The 21,278-nt window shown below is 31.7% G+C and overlaps 2 protein-coding genes across 6 annotated transcripts; one reads left to right on the forward strand and one right to left on the reverse strand.

The window, feature by feature from the left end:
* Positions 1 to 2,240: 2,240 nt before the first annotated feature.
* LOC134691204 (uncharacterized) lies at positions 2,241 to 9,586 on the reverse strand. 2 transcript variants are annotated; one of them, XM_063551535.1, is made up of 3 exons: positions 9,376 to 9,586; positions 4,646 to 4,867; positions 2,241 to 3,337 (listed from the first exon to the last, which is right to left on the reverse strand). In XM_063551535.1, the coding sequence occupies exons 1-3, from the start codon at positions 9,529 to 9,531 to the stop codon at positions 3,134 to 3,136; spliced, it is 582 nt and encodes a 193-aa protein (XP_063407605.1). In that variant the 5' UTR covers positions 9,532 to 9,586; the 3' UTR covers positions 2,241 to 3,133. The 2 variants fall into 2 exon arrangements, with proteins under 2 accessions (XP_063407605.1, XP_063407606.1); XM_063551536.1 differs by lacking the exon at positions 9,376 to 9,586 and adding an exon at positions 8,666 to 8,727.
* LOC134691202 (uncharacterized) lies at positions 9,555 to 19,457 on the forward strand. 4 transcript variants are annotated; one of them, XM_063551533.1, is made up of 3 exons: positions 9,555 to 9,644; positions 17,041 to 17,292; positions 18,171 to 19,457. In XM_063551533.1, the coding sequence occupies exons 2-3, from the start codon at positions 17,062 to 17,064 to the stop codon at positions 19,170 to 19,172; spliced, it is 1,233 nt and encodes a 410-aa protein (XP_063407603.1). In that variant the 5' UTR covers positions 9,555 to 9,644; positions 17,041 to 17,061; the 3' UTR covers positions 19,173 to 19,457. The 4 variants fall into 4 exon arrangements, with proteins under 4 accessions (XP_063407603.1, XP_063407601.1, XP_063407602.1 ...); XM_063551531.1 differs by lacking the exon at positions 9,555 to 9,644 and adding an exon at positions 9,800 to 9,922; XM_063551532.1 differs by lacking the exon at positions 9,555 to 9,644 and adding an exon at positions 9,819 to 9,945.
* Positions 19,458 to 21,278: the final 1,821 nt, after the last annotated feature.

The following is a 21,278-nucleotide window of genomic DNA, read 5'->3' on the forward strand; positions in this document are numbered from 1 at the left end:
TGACTAATCGTAAATCTCGTTAATTAGCTGTTTAAAGTTTCTCTTTTTCTATAATAGTTTCTAGTCCCACCCTCTCCAGAAGGGACAGTTTACGATTAACCCTTGGCTATTAACCATGTGCTTTCGCAATTACAACAAATAATGATTATCAAGATTTGAAAGTGATTATTGACAATTGATATTTAGCAATGCGAATTCAAACAAAAAAATATATCAGTGACCTTATTCAATCATGATAAAACATGTAATATGACAGAAAATATATAAACAACCTCTAACAAATGGTACACACAAAATGTTAAACTTAAAAGAGGGGGGGAAATATACTAGACATTCTAGAGTGACATTCAAACTCATAGATCGACACTCTTTTTTAAAATAGATACCCTAGTATTATGATTGTTGCCAAGTTTGGTTAAATTTGGATAAGTAGTTTAAGAAAAGATTTTTAAACAAGTTACAAAAATGACGAAAAGTTGTTCAATATTGACTATAAAAGGCAATAACTCCTTAAAGGGTCCTCTACCAATTTTGCGCATGCTGACTTATTTGTAGATCTTACTTTGCTGAACATTATTGCTGTTTACAGTTTATCTCTATCTATAATAATATTCGAGATAATAACCAAAAACTGCAAAATTTTCTTAATATCACCAATTTTAGGGCAGCAACCCAACAACAGGTTGTCCGATTCAACTGAAAATTTGTTAGGGAATATATCTTATTCTGATGGACATTTAAATCTTAAAAGATTTGCCCTAAATGTCTTAGTTTCAAAGATATAAAGCAAAAACTGCATTTTACCACTATGTTCTAATTTTAGCCATGTCTGCCCTTTTGTTTGGTAGGCTGGGTCATTGGACACATTTTTTAAACTATAAACCACAATGATAATTATGGCCAAGCTTGGTTAAATTTGGCAAAGTAGTTTTAGAGAAGAAGATTTTTTAGAAAAGTTACAAAAAATGACGAAAAGTTGTTAAAAATTGACTATAAAGGGCAATAACTCCTTAAGGGGTCGACTGACAATTTTGGTCATGTTCACTTATCTGGAGGTCTTACTTTGCTGAACATTTAATTTATTGCTGTTTACAGTTTATCTCTATCTATAATAGTATTCAAGATAATAACCAAAAACTGCAAAATTTCCTTAAAATAACTATTTCAGGGGTAGCAACCCGACCACAGGTTATCCGATTCGTCTGAAAATTTCAGGGCAGATAGATCTTCACCTGATGAACAATTTTACCCCATGTCAGATTTGCTCTAAATGCTTTGGTTTTTGAGTTATAAGCTAAAAACTGCATTTACCCCCTATGTTCTATTTTTAGCCATGGTGGCCATCTTGGTTGGTTTGACGGGTCACGCCACACCTTTTTTTTAACTAGATACCCAAAGGATGATTGTGGCCAAGATTGGTAGAATTTGGCCCCGTAGTTTCAGAGGAGAAGATTTTTGTAAAAGTTTACGGACGACGGACGCCAAGTGCTGAGGAAAGCTCACTTTGACCTTTCAGGTCAGGTGAGCTAAAAAGGCAAACAGACAAATAATATTACACTTGACACATCAAATAGAAAACTAAAGACTAAGCACCATGAACCCCACCAAAACCTGGGGGTGATCTCAGGTGATAGTTGGCACAACATGAGAACTAACTGTTAATATCAATTGATACTGTTAACTTACATGTTCATGACATCAAAACTAACTATTCAGTCTGACGATTATCATCCTAATCATCTGATAAATTGATATTAAACTAACATAATAATGAAAGGGAATTAAATAATAAATTTAGTCTACAGAAAAAAAATCTTTGACTGTTTTTCAAATAAAGTTTATTTGCATTTACTTCTTTGTACAAATGGTGTACAACAAATGCATAAAATTTCATTCATTTTTACATTAACATGATTAAGTAACAATAACATAAAACATTGGATAAATATCTATTAATAATGTTAATACTTTGATTGAAAGTGAACAGAATTGAAAGACAATGGTAATCACCAGACATTTAAAAAAATAATATAACATGATTTTTTTTAATTTTATTTTTTCGTGACTTTTTACTTGATAATACATTTTTCAAGCCAGGAACCCACAAATTAAGTCATTTGGAGAATGGGCAGGTTGATTACAGATCTCTCAATTTTTTTTTAAAAACACCTTACTATTGTTGAAGATTGTGTTTTGCTCTTTAGATGTCTTTTGGTTATGCATGTTATATTTCTCCTTAAGTCTCATTGACACAAATATAACCCACATCTCCTTTTCTTCATATCTCTGCAAAGTCTACTTACGATTGACTCAAGGTTACAAAAATTTCAGCAAAATGTTAAACATTTTTTTTCATTACAAATTTTATCTATAACATTGCTATAAGTTGTTACTATATGATATGGTAAGAAAAATCAACCAAAAAATCAATTTGTTTTTTGCCCCAGATGACTTTTAAAATGTTTATATTATTGAAATAGCCCAAAATTATCTCCCTTTGGTCCAAAATACATTTTTTTTTTTGCATTAAAATTGAAATATCTTTTTTTAACTCTTCTGAGACCTATTTTTTTCTTATTTTGTTTTCAAACAAGCTGTACTTATTATAGTAGGAAAATAAAATTCTGAAGAATGATTGTATTTTACATGGTGAAAATTTACCAGGATATGACATTATTGTATCCAGCTTTGATTTGTCCCAGTCCAACGTAATATTTATTTTCAAGTATGTATATATCAGCAAATGTATACACCCACCCCCCTGACATACAAGTATAGAACAACATATTTACATAAACAATAGGTACATGTACCACACTATTCACTATTCAAAATTCACTCTTGTCTATCATGACTTCCCAATCTGTGACCGTCTCAGTTGACTAAATGTAGTAATGCATGGATTGTTTTTTTCGTTTGCATCCTGAAATAGACTTTAATTTCAAAAGTGTCACTTATCAATATTTCTGTCTGTTACCATGGATATCACCAAACTTACTTGCTCTTTTTGCTTAAACATGTAAATACTGATGTGACCTTGTCATTTAAGGATGGTGGGTGAGCAGAAACATATGAAATTTATATGCTTATGGTTGACAACATACACTACACTCAAATGTTGATGTTGTTACATTCACTTCTTTTTGTCAGAGATATTACATCTTTCTGATTCACATTCTTCTTTGTCTCTTCCAGTCATTCTGTATCTGTTGACTGCAAACCACTTATAGAATTTATCTGAAGTCTCTTTGATCCCAGGGTATGATAACAGTTTAGATAACCAGGTAAGTCCAACTGCATTATACATAACTTTCATTCCTTCCATACTATCATATATCTGGAAAACAGTAAACACAAGTTGTCTTAATTTAAATTACATCACATATTCTTAGTCTGATATTAATTTTGATACATGCATGTAGTTTCCTTTATGTTTATGTTGAAATATAAGGAATAATTGTCTCCCTTTAAATGAATTATTGATATTTAATCTTTAAATTACTGTCAGTATATTACTAAGTAAAAATGTACATGTACTATCTGCTGAACTGTAGCTCTTATATATATATAAATCTAATCAGGTCCTTTAGCAGCAGCAGTAGACTTTCCTCACAAATCAGGCAATACAATAAGGACCAAAAGAGTTGGTTCAAAAGTTGACTAAGAACCAGAAATGGCTTCAGGTACAAATAAACCAACATTTTTTATGGCAGTTAGTGTTTGCTCATGATCTTTTTCTTTTTGTATTGAGATTTGTAAGGACAAAAGTTGGTTCCTATTTAATCATGTTAATAAAATTTGCCCTCATTTTGACTTTTTTCTTATTAACACTTGATATAAATATTTTTCTTATTTATTGTTGTATATCATGTATAAAGAGTAAGGCATATTTCCAGTACTGATTTTTATTGTGTGTTTGTAATGTATCATATGTATGTTTTGTTTGTCTAATGATCCAGAGAAGGAAAAGTTACTGTCCTGGTTGCAGTCAGACATACATCATGTATTATCTTACCTCCTATACATTTCTATGAATATGATTGGTTAAAAGCGACCTCGTGGAGACCGTGTATATTCAATATTAGGTTAGTAGGGAGGCGGGGCTTATGTCAATACACGGTTTGTAGTGAATTTGCCACTTAGGCACTGTTTGATTATTTAAAATATTGAAAGTTCTGTTTAATATTGTTATATCAAGGTTGTTTATTACAGATATTTATCGTTTACATTAGTTTTTTTTTAGTGCAGATCAATTGGAGAAGGTTCTTTAAATTGAACACCTGAACACTTTAATACAGAAATAAGGAGATGTGTTATGATAGCAAATAAGACAACTTTAGTCTAAATTCAACAAATATAGATAGTCGGTAAGATAAATTCGTTACATAGTGTGCTAGTGACCTAATATGATATATACAGGGTTTACAAGAAAATTCCATATCGAACCCCATATGGAATTTACTGACCCTGTTTATATCATATTAGGTCACTAATACACTATGTAACTAATAGTATTCTATTCAAAATACCAAATACATGTATCACCAGTTAATCATACTTTACATACATGAAAATTACCCCAATGATATAAATCCAACAATTGTAATAGTATCTGTTGGAAAGAACTGTTTATAATATAACTTACTTTTGTTACTTCTGGTGTAGATTGAGTCTGTGCATTATTTCCATGAGTTACTATCACATGCATTTTACCCATAGCCTGACTATAAGTGATTCCTAAATGATCATCTGGTTTGTATTCTCCAACAGTTATATCCACAAAATTCACAACATTGTCCTTCTTGTTTAATTTCTTCATTAAGTTTATTTCAACAGCACAGATAGGACACTGTCCATCATACAAAACCTGGGAAAAGACAAAAGAAGATAAGATTAAAACTAAACAAACTTTTACAATGTATGTTAAAAAAAAGATGCATATCACACTTGAAAAAGCAACTAAATACATGTACAGTGTTCCAGCTAGGATTTCAAAAGGGCAGGGTGCCAAACCTGAAAAAGGGCATTTAACACATGATAATTGATATGATAATATGAAAAGGGCATGTTTTAATAAAGATCAAACATTGTGTTTATTCGTTGAAATCACTGGTTATACAAGAACTACATCATTAGCCCATATAGAACTCTACCTTTCTACTTTTTAAGCTGAAAAACTTGTCAAGCAGCTTGTCTCACAAGTTTTTAAATCATTGCTTGGTACAGTTGAGCTTTATATGCAGCATGGTTTGAAAGGTGTCCAGTTTCATATTTCTACCTCTACTGTGCTTAATGGCAATACAGCACAAAACAGCTGTGCTCAGTAAATGCACAATGTTAGGATATGGCAACAGTGAAAATTTGTATTAAAAATAAAGAAAACAGAAAAAGATGACCAAGGCACCCTACCAACACTGCTACTAAGACCCTCTTTAACTTTTCCCATAACTCAAAATACCTAAACATATATATTTTTATGCAAGAAGTATGTAGACATATATGTTAAGTGGCTTACTCAATGCTAGAGAAAAATTCAGATTTAGTTATCTTTCTTTATTCAGGTGTGCTCATTGTATGAAATGTTAAATAACCACTACATGTATTGGTACATGTGTAATACAATGTATAGCTATATGTACTATTTGCTTAAAAATACATGTAATTGTTATCAACTTTAATTTGATCATGTTGATTCAAAGATTACACCTGAGAGATCTAATAAGTAAGAGTTACATGTAACTTAAGTTTCAAGTTTCAGCTGATGGTCTAGATGTGGTTTACAGAACAGAGTTAATGGGTTGAAAACCAGAGATAATAAAACTACAGAAAAAAAAAAGAATGGAGAATTATAGCTTTATCATGTATTTAGTGTGCGATATAAATAACATGAAGAAAAAAAGCATAAACAAAACCTCCTTCAAAGATCTTCATTTATCAAGTTTATTGTTAGCTTAAATTGGGACAGATCATAGTTTAGTAGTCTGTTAGCATCAAATGAGGAAAGGATAAATTTCTTGGAATAGTGTGAATATCTTGATAAATACATACTCTTACAAATACTAGTCACAAAACTGATCAGAACTTTTGTTGACATGTAGAAAAAAAAAATTGTAATGGTCATCCCCTATATATATAAGCATGATTAGGGAGGACATCAAAAGATCAATGTAGGATAAAAAAAACTGAATTCAAATAGTTTGGGGGTAGGGGTGGTTAAAATTGCTGCAAGTTTTGTTTATCCAACATCTATTTTTCATACATGTACGTCATGTATATCTGTATTGGTCAATACATTTTTCCCAAATTAAGTTAAGAGGGGAGAGGGGGGGGGGGGTAGCGAAAAAACTATGTGAAATTAAGTTTTTTTTTATCCTTCATTAAACTTTTGATGTCATCCCTAAGAGAGGAACATACAATTTCCAAAAAGCAAACAAATGTTAAATATGGATGAGCAGTTTATAAACACATGATAGAATAAAGAATAATAAAATAATAAACACTAAAAAAACAAAAGAAAAGAGAATAATGACTTGAATGAGGTGATAAAAACTATAGAAAAGAAAATTACATGTATATGCAAAAAGTATAAAGAATAGACATAATAGAGATAAATGGTCATAAAAATTGTGACATCACTCACTCAGAACATCGAACAAAGGAAAGGAGTAACAAGTGGGAATTCTAGTCAAATCTGCACCTGGTTAAATAAGCACCTGGTTAAATCAGCACCTGGTCAAATAAGCACCCAGCATGGTGTAATCAGCACCTAGTCAAATTGGCACCTGATTAAATTGGCACTAATGATATAGTCAATTCATCACCCATGTTTAGATTTGTGTAATATTTTTTTAAGTATTTTAAGCAAAATCAGTAAAAACAAGCTAGGAATGGGTTATCAGTATTTACACAAGAAGAGTTAAATAAGGAAGGGTTTGTCAAGCAATATTCACTTAATAGTATTCACTATTCTAAAATATGGGAGTTGATGTATTATTAATTATATATATACATGATATATGAGGTGTTGGATATTTTTTATGCAATTTTTAACCAGTTAACATTTTGCAGGATTGTTAACCCACCTTTATTGCTAATTACAAATGTTTTTTACAAGAAAGTTTAAATTATTGAAAGGGACTCATAGTTTTCCGTTTGATCACATTGCTACTAATTGTCTCATTGTTAAACAACAACTTGGATAAGGACTTCATTGTCTCTTATAAATGAAGTTTAACAATGTAATCATTGTCATGATTGTAATGCATTATAAAATCCAACCCCCAAAATAGCTCATGAATTTATACACTTTCAGAATTATTTATATATTATATCAAATATTATGGGGACGAAGTTCCCTATTACTGTAGAAAAATCAATAAAAATAATTTCCCGAATTTTTAATTCTAATGAACTCAAAATCGCTAACTTTTTTTTCAAATCTACATTTTTGTACTTTCTGTTCCGGTCTTGTTTGCATGAGACTTTGAATAAAATGTATATTTATCAACATATCAACAAATATTAGGATGGAATTCAACACCTTGGCCCAATCGTTTTTAATAATTGTTTGATATGAAAAAAAACATTACATTGAATACAACGTCATAACTTAAATAAGGTCACAACTAAATCCCTAACAACAGAACCAATATCCGAAACGTTAGTGTATTTCCGTTTCTTTTATGAACATATTTGAATTAAAAAAAAATTAATACAGACTTCCTCCCCATATACAGGTAGGAAATGCCTGTCTCATAATAGGCCAACGTAAATTAATTAGAAGATTTTCATCCCAATTTTTGAAGATAATGGGGCGGTGGGAGGATTTTATTTTTTAAATTTTATTTCATGTGAAACCCTTTTGCATGTTTTGTGACGAATTCTTCATATATGCAAGTGTGTAATAATAAACTTATATCATGTATTGTTAAGGCCGTACAGTGACCTATAGATGTAAATGTCTGTGTCATTTTGGTCTTTTGTGGATAGTTGTCTCATTGGCAATCATACCACATCTTCTTTTTTATATACACAAGTATGAGGAATCTTACATAATTTTTCAAATCCTTAAATAAATATATCTAATTGTGGCTTTCAAAATTTAACAACAAAAACGTGTGAGAAATACTCTCTTCGGTTAGACTACCTACACCAAATGTATTTGGGTTTCTAAACAATGGTTTGTAGTCCCATAAAATAAAGCAAATGCATTGGTATGCAACACAATTATTATAAGTACAGAAAAAAATTAAAACTCAGAGTGTTGAAAATAATAGGGTTGGTACTTTATATGCAAGATGAAAATATAATCATCATGTAAAACATGAAATTAATAATAAAAAAAAGTTGTGGTGTAATGACTCTTTTTGGGTGTATTGGAACATTTGCTGTTTGTCAACATAAAAAGACAGCCATGGGTAAAATCAAAGGGCTTGCATAATTAAAATGCATATGTTAGTTGACTTTTTAAATTCAATAAACGGTCATAAATCTGACAAGTTCGTGCTTGTATTTCAATATCTATAATCCAGTCATATTTTCTGTATCAATGGTTTCCACAAATCTTGTGCTTTGGGTATCATTTACAGTATAAATTTCCTGAGACAAAGTCATTGCATCAATAAAAAAGTCCGCAGTTTTCTAATCACAGAAATTTGTGACATACCGCGATTTGCAGTTTGGAAACAGCGTTTTTCTCTTAACACCAATATTTCACGTCATTCTCGTTTATATCAATCTGTTACTCTCGGAAGATGATGTTGTCATCATAGAGCAGCGAAAAGGTCGACTAAATCATTTTTGTTAGATTTACTTGAGGTACAAAACCGAAATTTGAAACAGGAAGCTTTGAGGATGAAACGAAATTTTAAAGGTTACAGGTCATCCGGTAACATGAAATGAACGAAATCCGGATATCCTAAATTTTATAAAATAAAAAAATTCGGGGCGGGACGATTTCAGAGGGGTGGGCAGGGATGAAAATCTAACAATTAATATTAATTGGCCTTATTGGAAACAATGGACTTAAAATAGGTGCCGATTTGACTAGATGCCGAGTTAACCAGGTGCCAAATATTTGACTTTTTCTACTGCCAGTATGGGTGCCGATTTGACTCTTTCTATGTGTGTCGATTTGACTTGTACCAACATAATATTTTACCAAGACAAGAGCCACGAGTCCAATTAGAATTTATGTTCATGCATTCAGCACAACATAATGGAAAATTCTTTGGAGGTGTTGCACTCTGAACAGCTGAACTTGACATGGTTTCCAAAAATCATTATCATTATAAAATAATCAAGCATCAATATTTTCTCATATACAAATGTACAAGAGCGAGAGTAAACTGGTAAAGATCATGGTGAATATCATACCTTTACTTTTTTATTTAGACCATTTTCCCCTTTTACCCTTTCCTGATGAAAAACTTGGGTAGTAGTAAACAATCTAGTGGAAAATTTAGTTTTTTTGGAAATAAAAGACTTCAATAATTGGTGATTAAAATTTCTTAGAACGTAAGAAATGTTCATTTTGAGATTTTTTGGTTTTATAACAACAGGAAGTTTTCGTTTCTATTCTAATTCAAAAACCAATTTCGGGAGACACGGCGTAAACGGGATTTTTTGACTCACATGATACAGTGGTAGGGGATACTCTTCCAATAGAGTTATTATTTGATCATAAAAGGGGGGAATGTAAAACTGCAAAAAGTCATAGGATATACTACATGAACCGTTCAAATCAAAAATGCATTAAAATTTGAATCATTCGCGGATATTCTTTCATTGCTTTTCCGTTCTAATTTATTTTTAGGAAACTCTATTTACCGGAAGCACGTGTATATTTTTCTGTTGACAAACATCAGATTTACTATCCATGCATCACGTTCAGGAATAACGTTTACAATTACTTTGCAATTATGTAAGGTTATACTTTTCATTCAGGTCAAATCTATATTAAACCAATCACCCGGACAAAACGTCTGGCAAGGCTACTTTTTTTCTGGTACGAATTGGATAAAAAAAGTCAAAATCGAAAAATACCCACAGCAGACGGCATAATTATCTGGACTTCCATTACTCTATAGTGTGTGATAACATTGTGTGAGGGATTTCGACGTTTGCTGTACCACTGTTCACTCCAGTGCAATTTATGACAATACCACTGCATCAATCAGAATTATTTTTTTGCATTTTTTTAACATGTTTAAGAAATGATTTTGCTTTGTTGTCGCGTATAGTTGAGAAACATTCAATGTTTTAAAAAGGCAATTTTTCTGTATAAAGTCAATGATTATGTTGACTTTTGAAGGCCAAACTTTCTACAGCCTTGAATACGCTAATGAAAGAACCAAAAACTATATCAATACATAATAACATGTTTATCAAATTATAACAAATCTATTGGTTAACAAATTTTTATTCGTTATTGCAGAATAATGAACTAAAAATATCTGACATTTTCTCCCTACCCAGTTTACCCCTATACATTTTTATGAAGTGGACTGGTCATTGACATTGTTATTGAATTGTAGGCGATTTGATTGGATTAAATTATTATTAGTTTTCCTTCAAACTTGTTTATGCTTTTCATACATGACTATTGATTAATTAAAACGTGCATGAATGTTTACGGTAACTAATATGACCTTCAGACTGGACACTGGACGAGTCAATATTATGTTTTATCAATGAAAGTTAAGGTTTGAAAGGTAAGAATTGCCAATTATTTTATTTTCACAAAATTTTCGGAATGTACAGTTGAAAGGTTATTTTTTAAAAGCATATTGTGAAGATTAAAGAGAAAGTTTACAAATAATACGTTTTGTTCCATTAAACAAGTCATTTTCGTAAGAGAAATGCAGAAATATATTTTACGCACGACTACGGCAGGTAAAATTATTATTCATCATAATAAAAAAAAAGCATTTTTCAGTCTCATTGGAATAAGTTCATTACAATTAATCCCAAACTTAAGAAGTAAGTAAATAAAGTCAAAATATATCCGATCTGCTTATTTCTGCAAATCAAAAGTCAATACGATCGTTTTAAAGTCAATTTCGTCTACCTCACACAATCTTGTTAGGCACTATAGTCCAAATAATTAGGCTATAACACTCATTTTTTTTAACCCCTTACATGTACGTGATGTAAGGTGTAAAAAAAAGAGGATAGGAATTAAGCATCCAAGCATAATATTAAAAAAGCCTTCCTATTAGACGTCTTATTTTTGGATTATCATTAGGCCTAAAATAAAATATTATTTGTTTCCCTTATCCTGACCAACCCTGCAAAAATGGTGCTACATGTACTCATAAAAATTTATTGTTATAACTAAGTCAAATATTATTTTATTCATTTTGGATTTTCAGGCTAGCAGGACTTTTTGGAAAAATTAAATTATTTCCCAACCTACCGACCCACACCTAGCTTGGCAGGGTCGGGATTGGGGAAACAAACAATATACTAATTTAGGCCTTACCATGACTCAGTCAAAATAATTATAAGTCTGCTCTGACGTCCAACAGCTGTTTTGCCAGACAAGCTTGGGCCGTGGGACGTCAGAGCTCGTCCAATATCAAAATGTGGATATTTGCCCATCCAAAACAGATGCGCTGCTTCGTCGCTTTTGATACTAACAGACAGCCCTGGAATTATATAAATCGGGTATCAATTTGTTCATTTTTAGCTTACCTGGCCTAAAACGCAAAGTGAGCTTTCTCTTTACTTGGTGTCGGGCGTCCATTGTCGTCATCCGTCGTCGGTAACTTTTACAAAAATCTTCTCCTCTAAAACTAACAGACAGCCTTGGAATTATATAAATCGGATATCAATTTGTTAATTTTTAGCTCACCTGGCCTAAAAGGCAAAGTGAGCTTTTCTCGTCACTTGGTGTCGGGTGTCTGTTGTCGTATCCCTCGTTGTTAACTTTTACAAAAATCTTCTCCTCTAAAACAACTGGGCCAACATGGCCAAATCTAACCAAACTTGGCCTCAATCATCATTGGGGTATCTAGTTTAAAAAATATGTCTGGTGACCCGGCCAAACAACCAAGATGGCCACCATGGCTAAAAGTAATTCCACATAATTAATAATGCCAATAAATAACAAGTTCTGGGTCGATTCCGATAGTATATTCACCTGTTACCTATTATATCTTAACTGTACATTCCGCATCTCACAGGCTCACCACCAAAGTTTGACGGTGTATTTAGGATTTTGCTATATACAATATACACAGGTCATACTCACGGGGTAGACACTACTAAATTCAATCATTGTCAAGTGGTTCCCTATTGTAGTATTTTAATCAGAAATACTTTCTAAGATAACAATACGAATACTAAAAATCACGACTTAAAATAAGGCATATACAACAGTCAGGGGACTTACTGAAATAAGTGATTTTTAAATCACTTATTTGAGTAGCAAATTCAAGGTTTTGTTAAAAATTGGGATTTTGTATTTTTTTCAAAATTTGAAACACATAGGTTTAAATAATATCTTTAAATTAGACAAATTAAAAAATATGAACTTTTTGCTTCTTTTAAGTCATTGTAAGTAGCAAGGTGTATGCCTTTGATGCTATCATTTAGCTGAAAATTCTATTTTAGTTGAAAAAATGCTATAATAATGGCTTTACATAATGAACTGACCCTTTCTCAAAAGATTTTTCACAGCAGTGGGAGTATTTTTCCTGTGAAGTTCAAGGTTTCATCTTTAAGATTATGTAATAAAATTCAACTGTTCGCGATAAAAATTTCACTGTTTGGGGGTGTTGAAATTAGTGGGGGTTATCATGGTTATTATAAGAATGATACTCAAAGAAGTGATTTTTGGGAAGGAAATTGAAGTCTGATACTTAAACAAGTGATTTTTATGTCATAATCCTAGATTCAGTACAAGGTCATCACCTGAAATGACCTGGTCATCCTAGACAACACAGATGTTGTTTCTGATAAGTTAAGAAACATATTTAGTCCCTGGATCATTAGTATTCTATATTTAAAGCTACAATAAAATTAAATCACTTCTTCTAGTGATTAATTTGTACTACTTAAATAGGTGATTATTAAAGAAAGACAACTCTAACTTCCAACCTTTATGGAAATAATGTTACTTGAATCAGTGATTTAGAAAATCACTTGTTTAAGTAAGTCCCCTGACTGTACAATGTACATGTACAATGTAGGTACAGTTTTTTAATTTGTTAATGCGCATGACGTAAAACAGCGAATCAAATAGGTCAAGTTTATTTATACATGTAACTAAGGCCAGGATTTTTTATAATGTTGGTTTACAGATCTGCCAACCTGATTTTGCCGATTTCCAGAATAAAAATAAAATTGACTTTTCACGCTTTTTTATTCCCGCCGACCCTAAAAAATGCATTATCCCTGAAAAATAACCTTTTTTTTTTTAAATGAAATGCATTGAATACATGTATAATCACTAACAAAATTTCTGTAGTGAAAAAATAAAACTTCCAGTTTACGTTTCTAAAATTAAACAAATCAATTATAACTGACCTTGAAATGTTGTTTGCGCAAATAATTTTGCGAAATGAAACCTGTGTATAAAACCACTTTTTACCAATTACACAATAACTTTGTTTCCCGTCTTTGTCATCAGTCTGTAAGATGCATCATCCGATAGAAATAGACTTGTCCAAATGTGGACAGGTGGAAGACATCAAGTTAAAGTACTGAATATTAAAAAATCATTTGGAATTTTCTTTTTTCATACTTAATGAAAAATATAATGTCCATTTGGATTAAAAAAACAGGAATGCATGACAACAGATAAATCCTATATTCTCATTTTTCCAGTGGTCGAATCTATTACATTTTTGACACGTGTGTTGAAACTTATTTTTGTACGACTTTTTACATTTTTTTTCCTTTTTATACGACCGCAAATTTTGAAAAAATTTTCGTCGTATATTGCTATCACGTTGGCGTCGTCGTCGTCGTCGTCCGAATACTTTTAGTTTTCGCACTCTAACTTTAGTAAAAGTGAATATAAATCTATGAAATTTCATCACAAGGTTTATGACCACAAAAGGAAGGTTGGTATTGATTTTGGGAGTTTTGGTCCCAACATTTTAGGAATTAGGGGCCAAAAAGGGCCCAAATAAGCATTTTCTTGGTTTTCGCACTATAACTTTAGTTTAAGTTAATAGAAATCTATGAAATTTTGACACAAGGTTTATGACCACAAAAGAAAGGTTGGGATTGATTTTGGGAGTTTTGGTTTCAACAGTGTAGGAATTAGGGGCCAAAAAAGGGCCCAAATAAGCATTATTCTTGGTTTTCGCACAATAACTTTAGTTTAAGTAAAGAGAAAATAATGAAATTTAAACACAATGTTTATGACCACAAAAGGAAGGTTGGTATTGATTTTGGGAGTTTAGGTCCCAACAGTTTAGGAATTAGGGGCCAAAAAGGGACCCAAATAAACATTTTCTTGGTTTTCGCACCATAACTTTAGTATAAGTAAATAGAAATCTATGAAATTTAAACACAAGGTTTATGACCATAAAAGGAAGGTTGGTAATGATTTTGGGAGTTTTGGTCCCAACAGTTTAGGAATAAGGGGCCCAAAGGGTCCAAAATTAAACTTTGTTTGATTTCATCAAAAATTGAATAATTGGGGTTCTTTGATATGCCGAATCTAACTGTGTATGTAGATTCTTAACTTTTGGTCCCGTTTTCAAATTGGTCTACATTAAGGTCCAAAGGGTCCAAAATTAAACTTCGTTTGATTTTGACAAAAAATTAATCGGTTGGGTTCTTTGATATGCTGAATCTAAAAATGTACTTAGATTCTTGATTATCGGCCCAGTTTTCAAGTTGGTCCAAATCGGGGTCCAAAATTAAACTTTGTTTGATTTCATCAAAAATTGAATAAATGGGGTTCTTTGATATGGCAAATCTAATTGTGTATGTAGATTCCTCATTTTTGGTCTTGTTTTCAAATTAATCTACATTAAAGTCCAAAATGTCCAAAATTAAACTTAGTTTGATTTTAACAAAAATTGAAATCTTGGGGTTCTTTGATATGCTGAATCCAAACATGTACTTAGATTTTTGATTATGGGCCCAGTTTTCAAGTTGGTCCAAATCAGGATCTAAAATTATTATATTAAGTTTTGTGCAATAGCAAGTCTTTTCAATTGCACAGTATTGCGCAATGGCAAGAAATATCTTATTGCAAAATATTGTGAAATAGCAATTTTGTTTTTAATTAGAGTTATCTTTCTTTGTCCAGAATAGTAAGCAAGAAATATCTAATTGTAAGAATTTTTTTTATTTTGAGTTATCTTTCTTTGTCCAGAATCAACTTTAATCTTTGTTATATATACAATATACAATGTAAATTCACTTTTTACTACCAACTGATAAATTAAAATAATCTTTACCATTCAGTGATAACAAGCAGTTTTTTTACATCTTAATATTTTATGATGTATTTAAATGAGTAGTAATTGTTGCAAACTCCATTCGAAATTTTAATTGAGATTAGTTTTGGAATAAGGGAAAGGGGGATGTGATTAAAAAAAATGGGTTCAATTTTCTCATTTGAAATTTCATAAATAAAAAGAAAATTTCTTCAAACATTTTTTTGAGAGGAATAATATTCAACAGCATAGTGAATTGCTCTAAGAGAAAAACAAAAATTTTAATTTCATTAGAACACATTCATTCTGTGTCAGAAACCTATGCTGTGTCAACTATTTAATCACAATCCAAATTTAGAGCTGAATCCAGCTTGAATGTTATGTCCATACTTGCCCCAACCGTTCAGGGTTCAACCTCTGCGGTCGTATAAAGCTACGCCCTGCGGAGCATCTGGTTCAGTTTTGGTGCTTAAAGATCATTATTCACCAAGTTTTCTGGAATTGATTAAGAGCCACGCGAATCTGTTTTTCTTGTTTGTAAAATGACAATTTAATTTTGTCTTTGTCCGTTTATCAGCCATGTCAGCTAACAATACCAATACTAAAAACAGGCTTATGCATAGTTATATACAGTCACCGACCCGCGATATCATCGCGACGTCAAACTGTGACATATCGGGAAAAGATGCATTTTTCGACTGATTTTTATCATTCAAACGGATTTAATTTGAAAACGAGTTCATGGACTCCTATTTTTCAAAACGGCATTTGGTTTCATTTTGCAGGGAGATTATGTGACCCAAATTTTATAAAACTGTAAATAGAGGATTTTTTTTAATTGTGATAAACATGCAGTAAATAATTACGTTTATTCCTCAATTCACGAACATTTGATAAAAATGAGTCATTTCTGAATAAAAAAATGCATATTTTTTAAAGATATTTTTAAAATACGGAAATCACCGATTATTTAACAACAAAAAAAACTGTTTTTATCTTTTATAACAAAAAAGTTATGTCTTTCGTTCGAAAAAGAAATTACGGCCACAAATCTGAATTTCGAGCAAATATACAAAATTTCGACCTCATTTTACGCAAAAAGTAGCACATGAAGGTATATTTGTTATTACATATTTGATTTAATCAGGTAAAAAATAGCCTATAGGCAAATTTTCATGAACTTGTAAATACAGGATCAAAACTGTATCGTATGCCCTTAAACACAGAGCCTTGTTTTTCACTGAACAGCAAGCTATAAACATGATAAACAATAATAAAGACATGATAGGGCCCCAAAAATGACTTGTATAATAAAATTATACCATTCAAAAGGAAAACCCTTAATTTGAATCGTCCTCTGTTTTTAGAAAACACACTACATTTGTAGTTGACACTTCATTCCAAAAAACTAAAAAAATTGAAAAGACAAACAACAGTTCTCAAAACACAAGATAAGTCTTTAAGACAGAGCAACAGAAACCTCACCAAAATGGAGGTACTAAATGGGTAGGTCTACAAATGGTTTAGAAGTACATGAAGTAAAAACCAATTATGTTGTTTATGATTTTATTAGAACAATGTAGAAATGTCCAAAGCCTGATGGACAAAGGATATAATATAACTTTTGATTATTTTTTAGATTTCCATTTGTATCTAGATCATGGATGATCAAAGCCAGGAAAATATGGAGAAGCCTGAAACTGATGAATACTTCAAAAGTTATGGAGATATTTCTGTTCATGAACTCATGTTGAGAGATAAACCAAGAACTGCTGCTTACCAAAAATTTATGCAACAAAACAGCCATTTGTTGAAAGATAAAATTGTTTTAGATGTTGGATCAGGAACTGGTATCCTGTCATTGTTTGCTGCTTCAGCTGGAGCAAAGCAGGTACAAGTAAACAGTTTGTTTTAACATTAAACTCAAGCTTAAGTACAACCTTCTTTTGCAGAAAAATGTGTAAATTAGTTATCAGTCATGAATTGTTGCTTCTTCATGTTTATGTAAAACAGGTGTCTTATCCTTATCTTAGTTATGTTAGTACTGACTACATGTTTGTGTAGTTCATGATACATGTCAGGATATTATGTTACATCTGGTACCTGAAACATGATATTTTTGTAATTTTGGAAAGTCTTTGATAAATGAAATTTAAATACTTATAACTTGATTCTGGAGAAGCTTTATTAATTTTTTCATTCTTCTTTAACCACTCACAAGAGGAAAAAGGGCTAAAAACTTTATCAGTGATAACACATTTTTTTCTTTACATTCACTTTTTCAACATTTGATTTTACATACATGACTCATGTCATAAACCCAAAACAACTAATAAAAATGGATATGCATGAGAAAGAACATTAAATCTAAACAACAAAAGATTAAAAGTGTATAATTGTTCATTGTTGTTTCATGATTGGATATCAAAAAGCAGACAAAGGGAGATAATTCAAAATAAGAATATCATCATAACTACAAAGTCCTGAAAACACAAGTATTTTGCATCCCAGCTCAACACATTTTCAATATGAGCACCCATGTCAGGTGCAGTGTTTTTGATCTGTTGGTGGGAAAATATCCAAGTGTATCATTAATCATCTTTAAAGTAATTTGGTTGAGCTTCATGTATGTTCTAGTCATATATGTACAATGTAGTTGATTGTTATTGTGTATATTGTAATGTGTGTGTATATGAATATCATGTGAATGCCTTGTTTTCCATCAATATGTGACACTATAATAAACAAATTTTATTCTATATTTCGCAGGTATTTGCTGTCGAAGCTAGTGCAATAGCTGATTTAAGCCAGAGTATTATTGAGGAAAACAAAATGGAGGATAAGGTGAAGGTCATCAAAGGAAAGATTGAAGAAATTAGTTTACCTGTAGATAAAGTAGACATTATCATATCTGAATGGATGGGGTTTTATCTGCTTCATGAATCCATGTTGGATTCCGTAATTTTTGCTCGTGACAAATACTTGGCCAATGATGGTCTTATGATTCCATCCGATGCTGTTTTGTACATGACACCAGTGAACATGTCTTCTTATGTTGCTGAAAACATTTTGTTCTGGGACAATATTTATGGCTATAATTTTTCTGCAGTAAAATATGCAGTTCTAGGGAATAAAATGTGTGAACCAACTATAACATGTATTGAACAATCACAATGTGTGGCGGAACCAGAAATTTTCTGTGAACTAGATTTAAAAACTGTCACCATAACAGATATTCAAAATATCAATCAGACATTATCCTACACATTCACCAAACCAGGACTTGTACATGGATTTGCCAGTTGGTTTGATGTAGAATTCAAAGGGCCTATTGCAGCATCCCCTGATCAAGGGACAAAAATCGTCACTTTAAGTACCTCCCCAGCTACACGCCAAACACATTGGAAGCAGACTGTTATATTTCTGCCAGCCTCCATGACAGTAGATGAAGGTGATCAGATCACGGCCAATATTGATCTGTCACAAGATGATGATAATAAAAGACATTACAACATATCGGTAGAAATTATAGGTGAAGAGGATGAACAATCAAGTTCTGAAGAAGATGCCTCTCATCATCCAGTTCCATGTCATTGTGGAGCAACACGTTGTATGCTGGTCCAAGCACTTGTCGAAAAATATGGTGAAGAGCAAAATGAACTTGAGAAAGAGGCTGAGAAAGTAGATGTTAATGCTGAAGTTGAAGCAGCCAGAGTGATAGATCGAGAAATGACTGCAAATGCTGATATTAATCTGAATGAAACATTTTAATAAGAGCTACAATGTACACAAATATATTAATATACGATATATAAAATAATGATCAGGATGATGTGGCAATTACAAATTTAATAATTTGAAAGATTTAATTTAATGTTTTCTAGAAAGACAATTTTGGTACATGCTCCTATATTAAATATATATTTATACACAGATGAGCTTGGTCATGTTGGTATAGGGCAAGAGAGTAAAACATTTATTGCTGCACTTCATGTGGGCATCTCAAAGTATTCTGTGTCAAACATTTGTTGTCAAATAAAGTTCTATTTACTTAAACAGTCGACTGTTCAGGGAAGTGCACTTTCTTGGTTGATTTTTTTTCTCGTTTTCTTGGTTGTTATAATCATTCATTTCCTATTATCATGAGTATAGTTATTTTGTAAAATGATTAATTATAATTCATACTTTAGTAAGAAAAAAAACCGATTTTACTCTGACAATAGTCAGGACACTATGTGATTTAAGAAGACAATACATTTTCTTTTATTATCTGATTATAGTGTAATTAAATACAACTTTTGCTATCATTTTGTGTCTATCTCCTGTTGGGTTAAATAACTTGAGTCCATCTATAATTGAAATTGTACAACGTGGTTGCATTCATGGCATTGCAGAAAAGGAAAGATGTGGAATGTGTTTGGGGCAAGCTTTTGGTCCTTTTGGATAGGAATTGGGACCAAAACAATGCTTTTTAAATTTATAAGCTCAAATGGCCTGTATCATCAAATGAGCATTTTCTTATCACTTGGTGTCTGTTGCTGTTGTCGTCGTCATTCACATCTACAAAATCTTCCTACTTAATTGAAACTTCTGAGCCAAATTTAAACAAACTTGGTCAAAATCAACATTGGAATATTTAGTTTAAAAATGTGTTGTGAGACCTTGTCTGCTTTTAAACCAAAATGGCTGACATGCCTGAAAAGGAACATAGAGTATATAGTTTTGTCTTTTAAATTTTGAAAACATTTATAAAGACAATCTGACAAGGGCAAACATTTTTAGAATGTTTAGCTTTACTATTTGTATATAAATGTCAAAACCGGATAATGGCTTCTTATTGAAGTTTTTGTACCAATGTTTTGCGGGTTGCCATATAATGATAGAGAGAGAGACACTATAAAGCACAAACATGATTAGCAAGGCAATGTCCATTAACATGATTAACAAAACTCTCACTTAAGAAGTGATTGCCCTTAAAAAAGGATTTGTTAACCCTTTTTTGTGTGTTGAATATAAACTAGAGATGGTAGACATAGTAGAGAGAAACAAAACAGACATTTATGGCATGAATTCTATTCTCATCTATAATGTTGGCAAGTGTCTTTTATTAAATATGCACAAAGACCAAGGTGAAGGTCACAGGAAGAATGTTGAGATCTTCTGTCAAATAAAACTCCCAACTAACTAATTGTCAATCGGATGCGAACGTTCAAGTCGTCCAAATCGTGAACCCTTAGTAGTAGTGTAATAGGCATACCAGCACAGAATTAGCAAGAATTAGCAAGGATAAGCATAGCTGCGAGGAATTTGGTCACGAAGTGTAGCAATACAATGTGATGAATATGTATGATCATGAGGAATGGAGCGATAAAAAGAACGTGTTTTGATGGAATGTGATATTCAAGAAATTATGATTTGGGTTATATTTCTCAACCATTCATTCTTTCTTTAAATTGCGTCTTAAATTTGTTTTCGGTGATTTGTTAATTATTAGAGATGTAAATGTTATTGTACATCAGGTAGACTGTTTGTGTATAAAGACACAAGATTTAACCAAAACGATTGCAACTAAGTACCGGTATTCCTGGTCAGATAAATATTCCAAACAAGGTGCTTAAGGTCATAAAAATTAGGCTATTATTAAAGAAATTGGACAATCTAGTAATAATCAATTTTTCAAATCTCCAGACCAACTACATCCTGATTGGGGGATTTTGGTCTGATATATCAGAATTATAGAAATATTTCATCGTATAAAGGTACTAGGGAAACCGGACCATTAGGATTAAACAGAGCTGAGAACGACTTAAAAATTAAAAGTTAAAACTCGCTCTACCAGACCACATCAGTTGTAGAATAGGTGGAGAAGACTGGTCA

This window comes from Mytilus trossulus, chromosome 11 (genome assembly GCF_036588685.1).
Source record: "Mytilus trossulus isolate FHL-02 chromosome 11, PNRI_Mtr1.1.1.hap1, whole genome shotgun sequence".
NCBI lineage: Eukaryota > Metazoa > Mollusca > Bivalvia > Mytilida > Mytilidae > Mytilus > Mytilus trossulus.

Excerpts from the sequence above, each read along its gene's own strand:
- LOC134691202 (XM_063551533.1), top strand. The coding sequence starts at position 17,062 with ATGGATGATCAAAGCCAGGAAAATATGGAGAAGCCTGAAACTGATGAA. Across the intron at positions 17,293-18,170 it reads CTTCAGCTGGAGCAAAGCAG|GTATTTGCTGTCGAAGCTAG; the intron begins GTACAAGTAAAC and ends TATATTTCGCAG.
- LOC134691204 (XM_063551535.1), bottom strand. The coding sequence starts at position 9,531 with ATGAACATTTCTTACGTTCTAAGAAATTTTAATCACCAATTATTGAAG. Across the intron at positions 4,868-9,375 it reads GTCTAAATAAAAAAGTAAAG|GTTTTGTATGATGGACAGTG; the intron begins GTATGATATTCA and ends GTCTTTTCCCAG. Across the intron at positions 3,338-4,645 it reads CTACACCAGAAGTAACAAAA|ATATATGATAGTATGGAAGG; the intron begins GTAAGTTATATT and ends ACTGTTTTCCAG.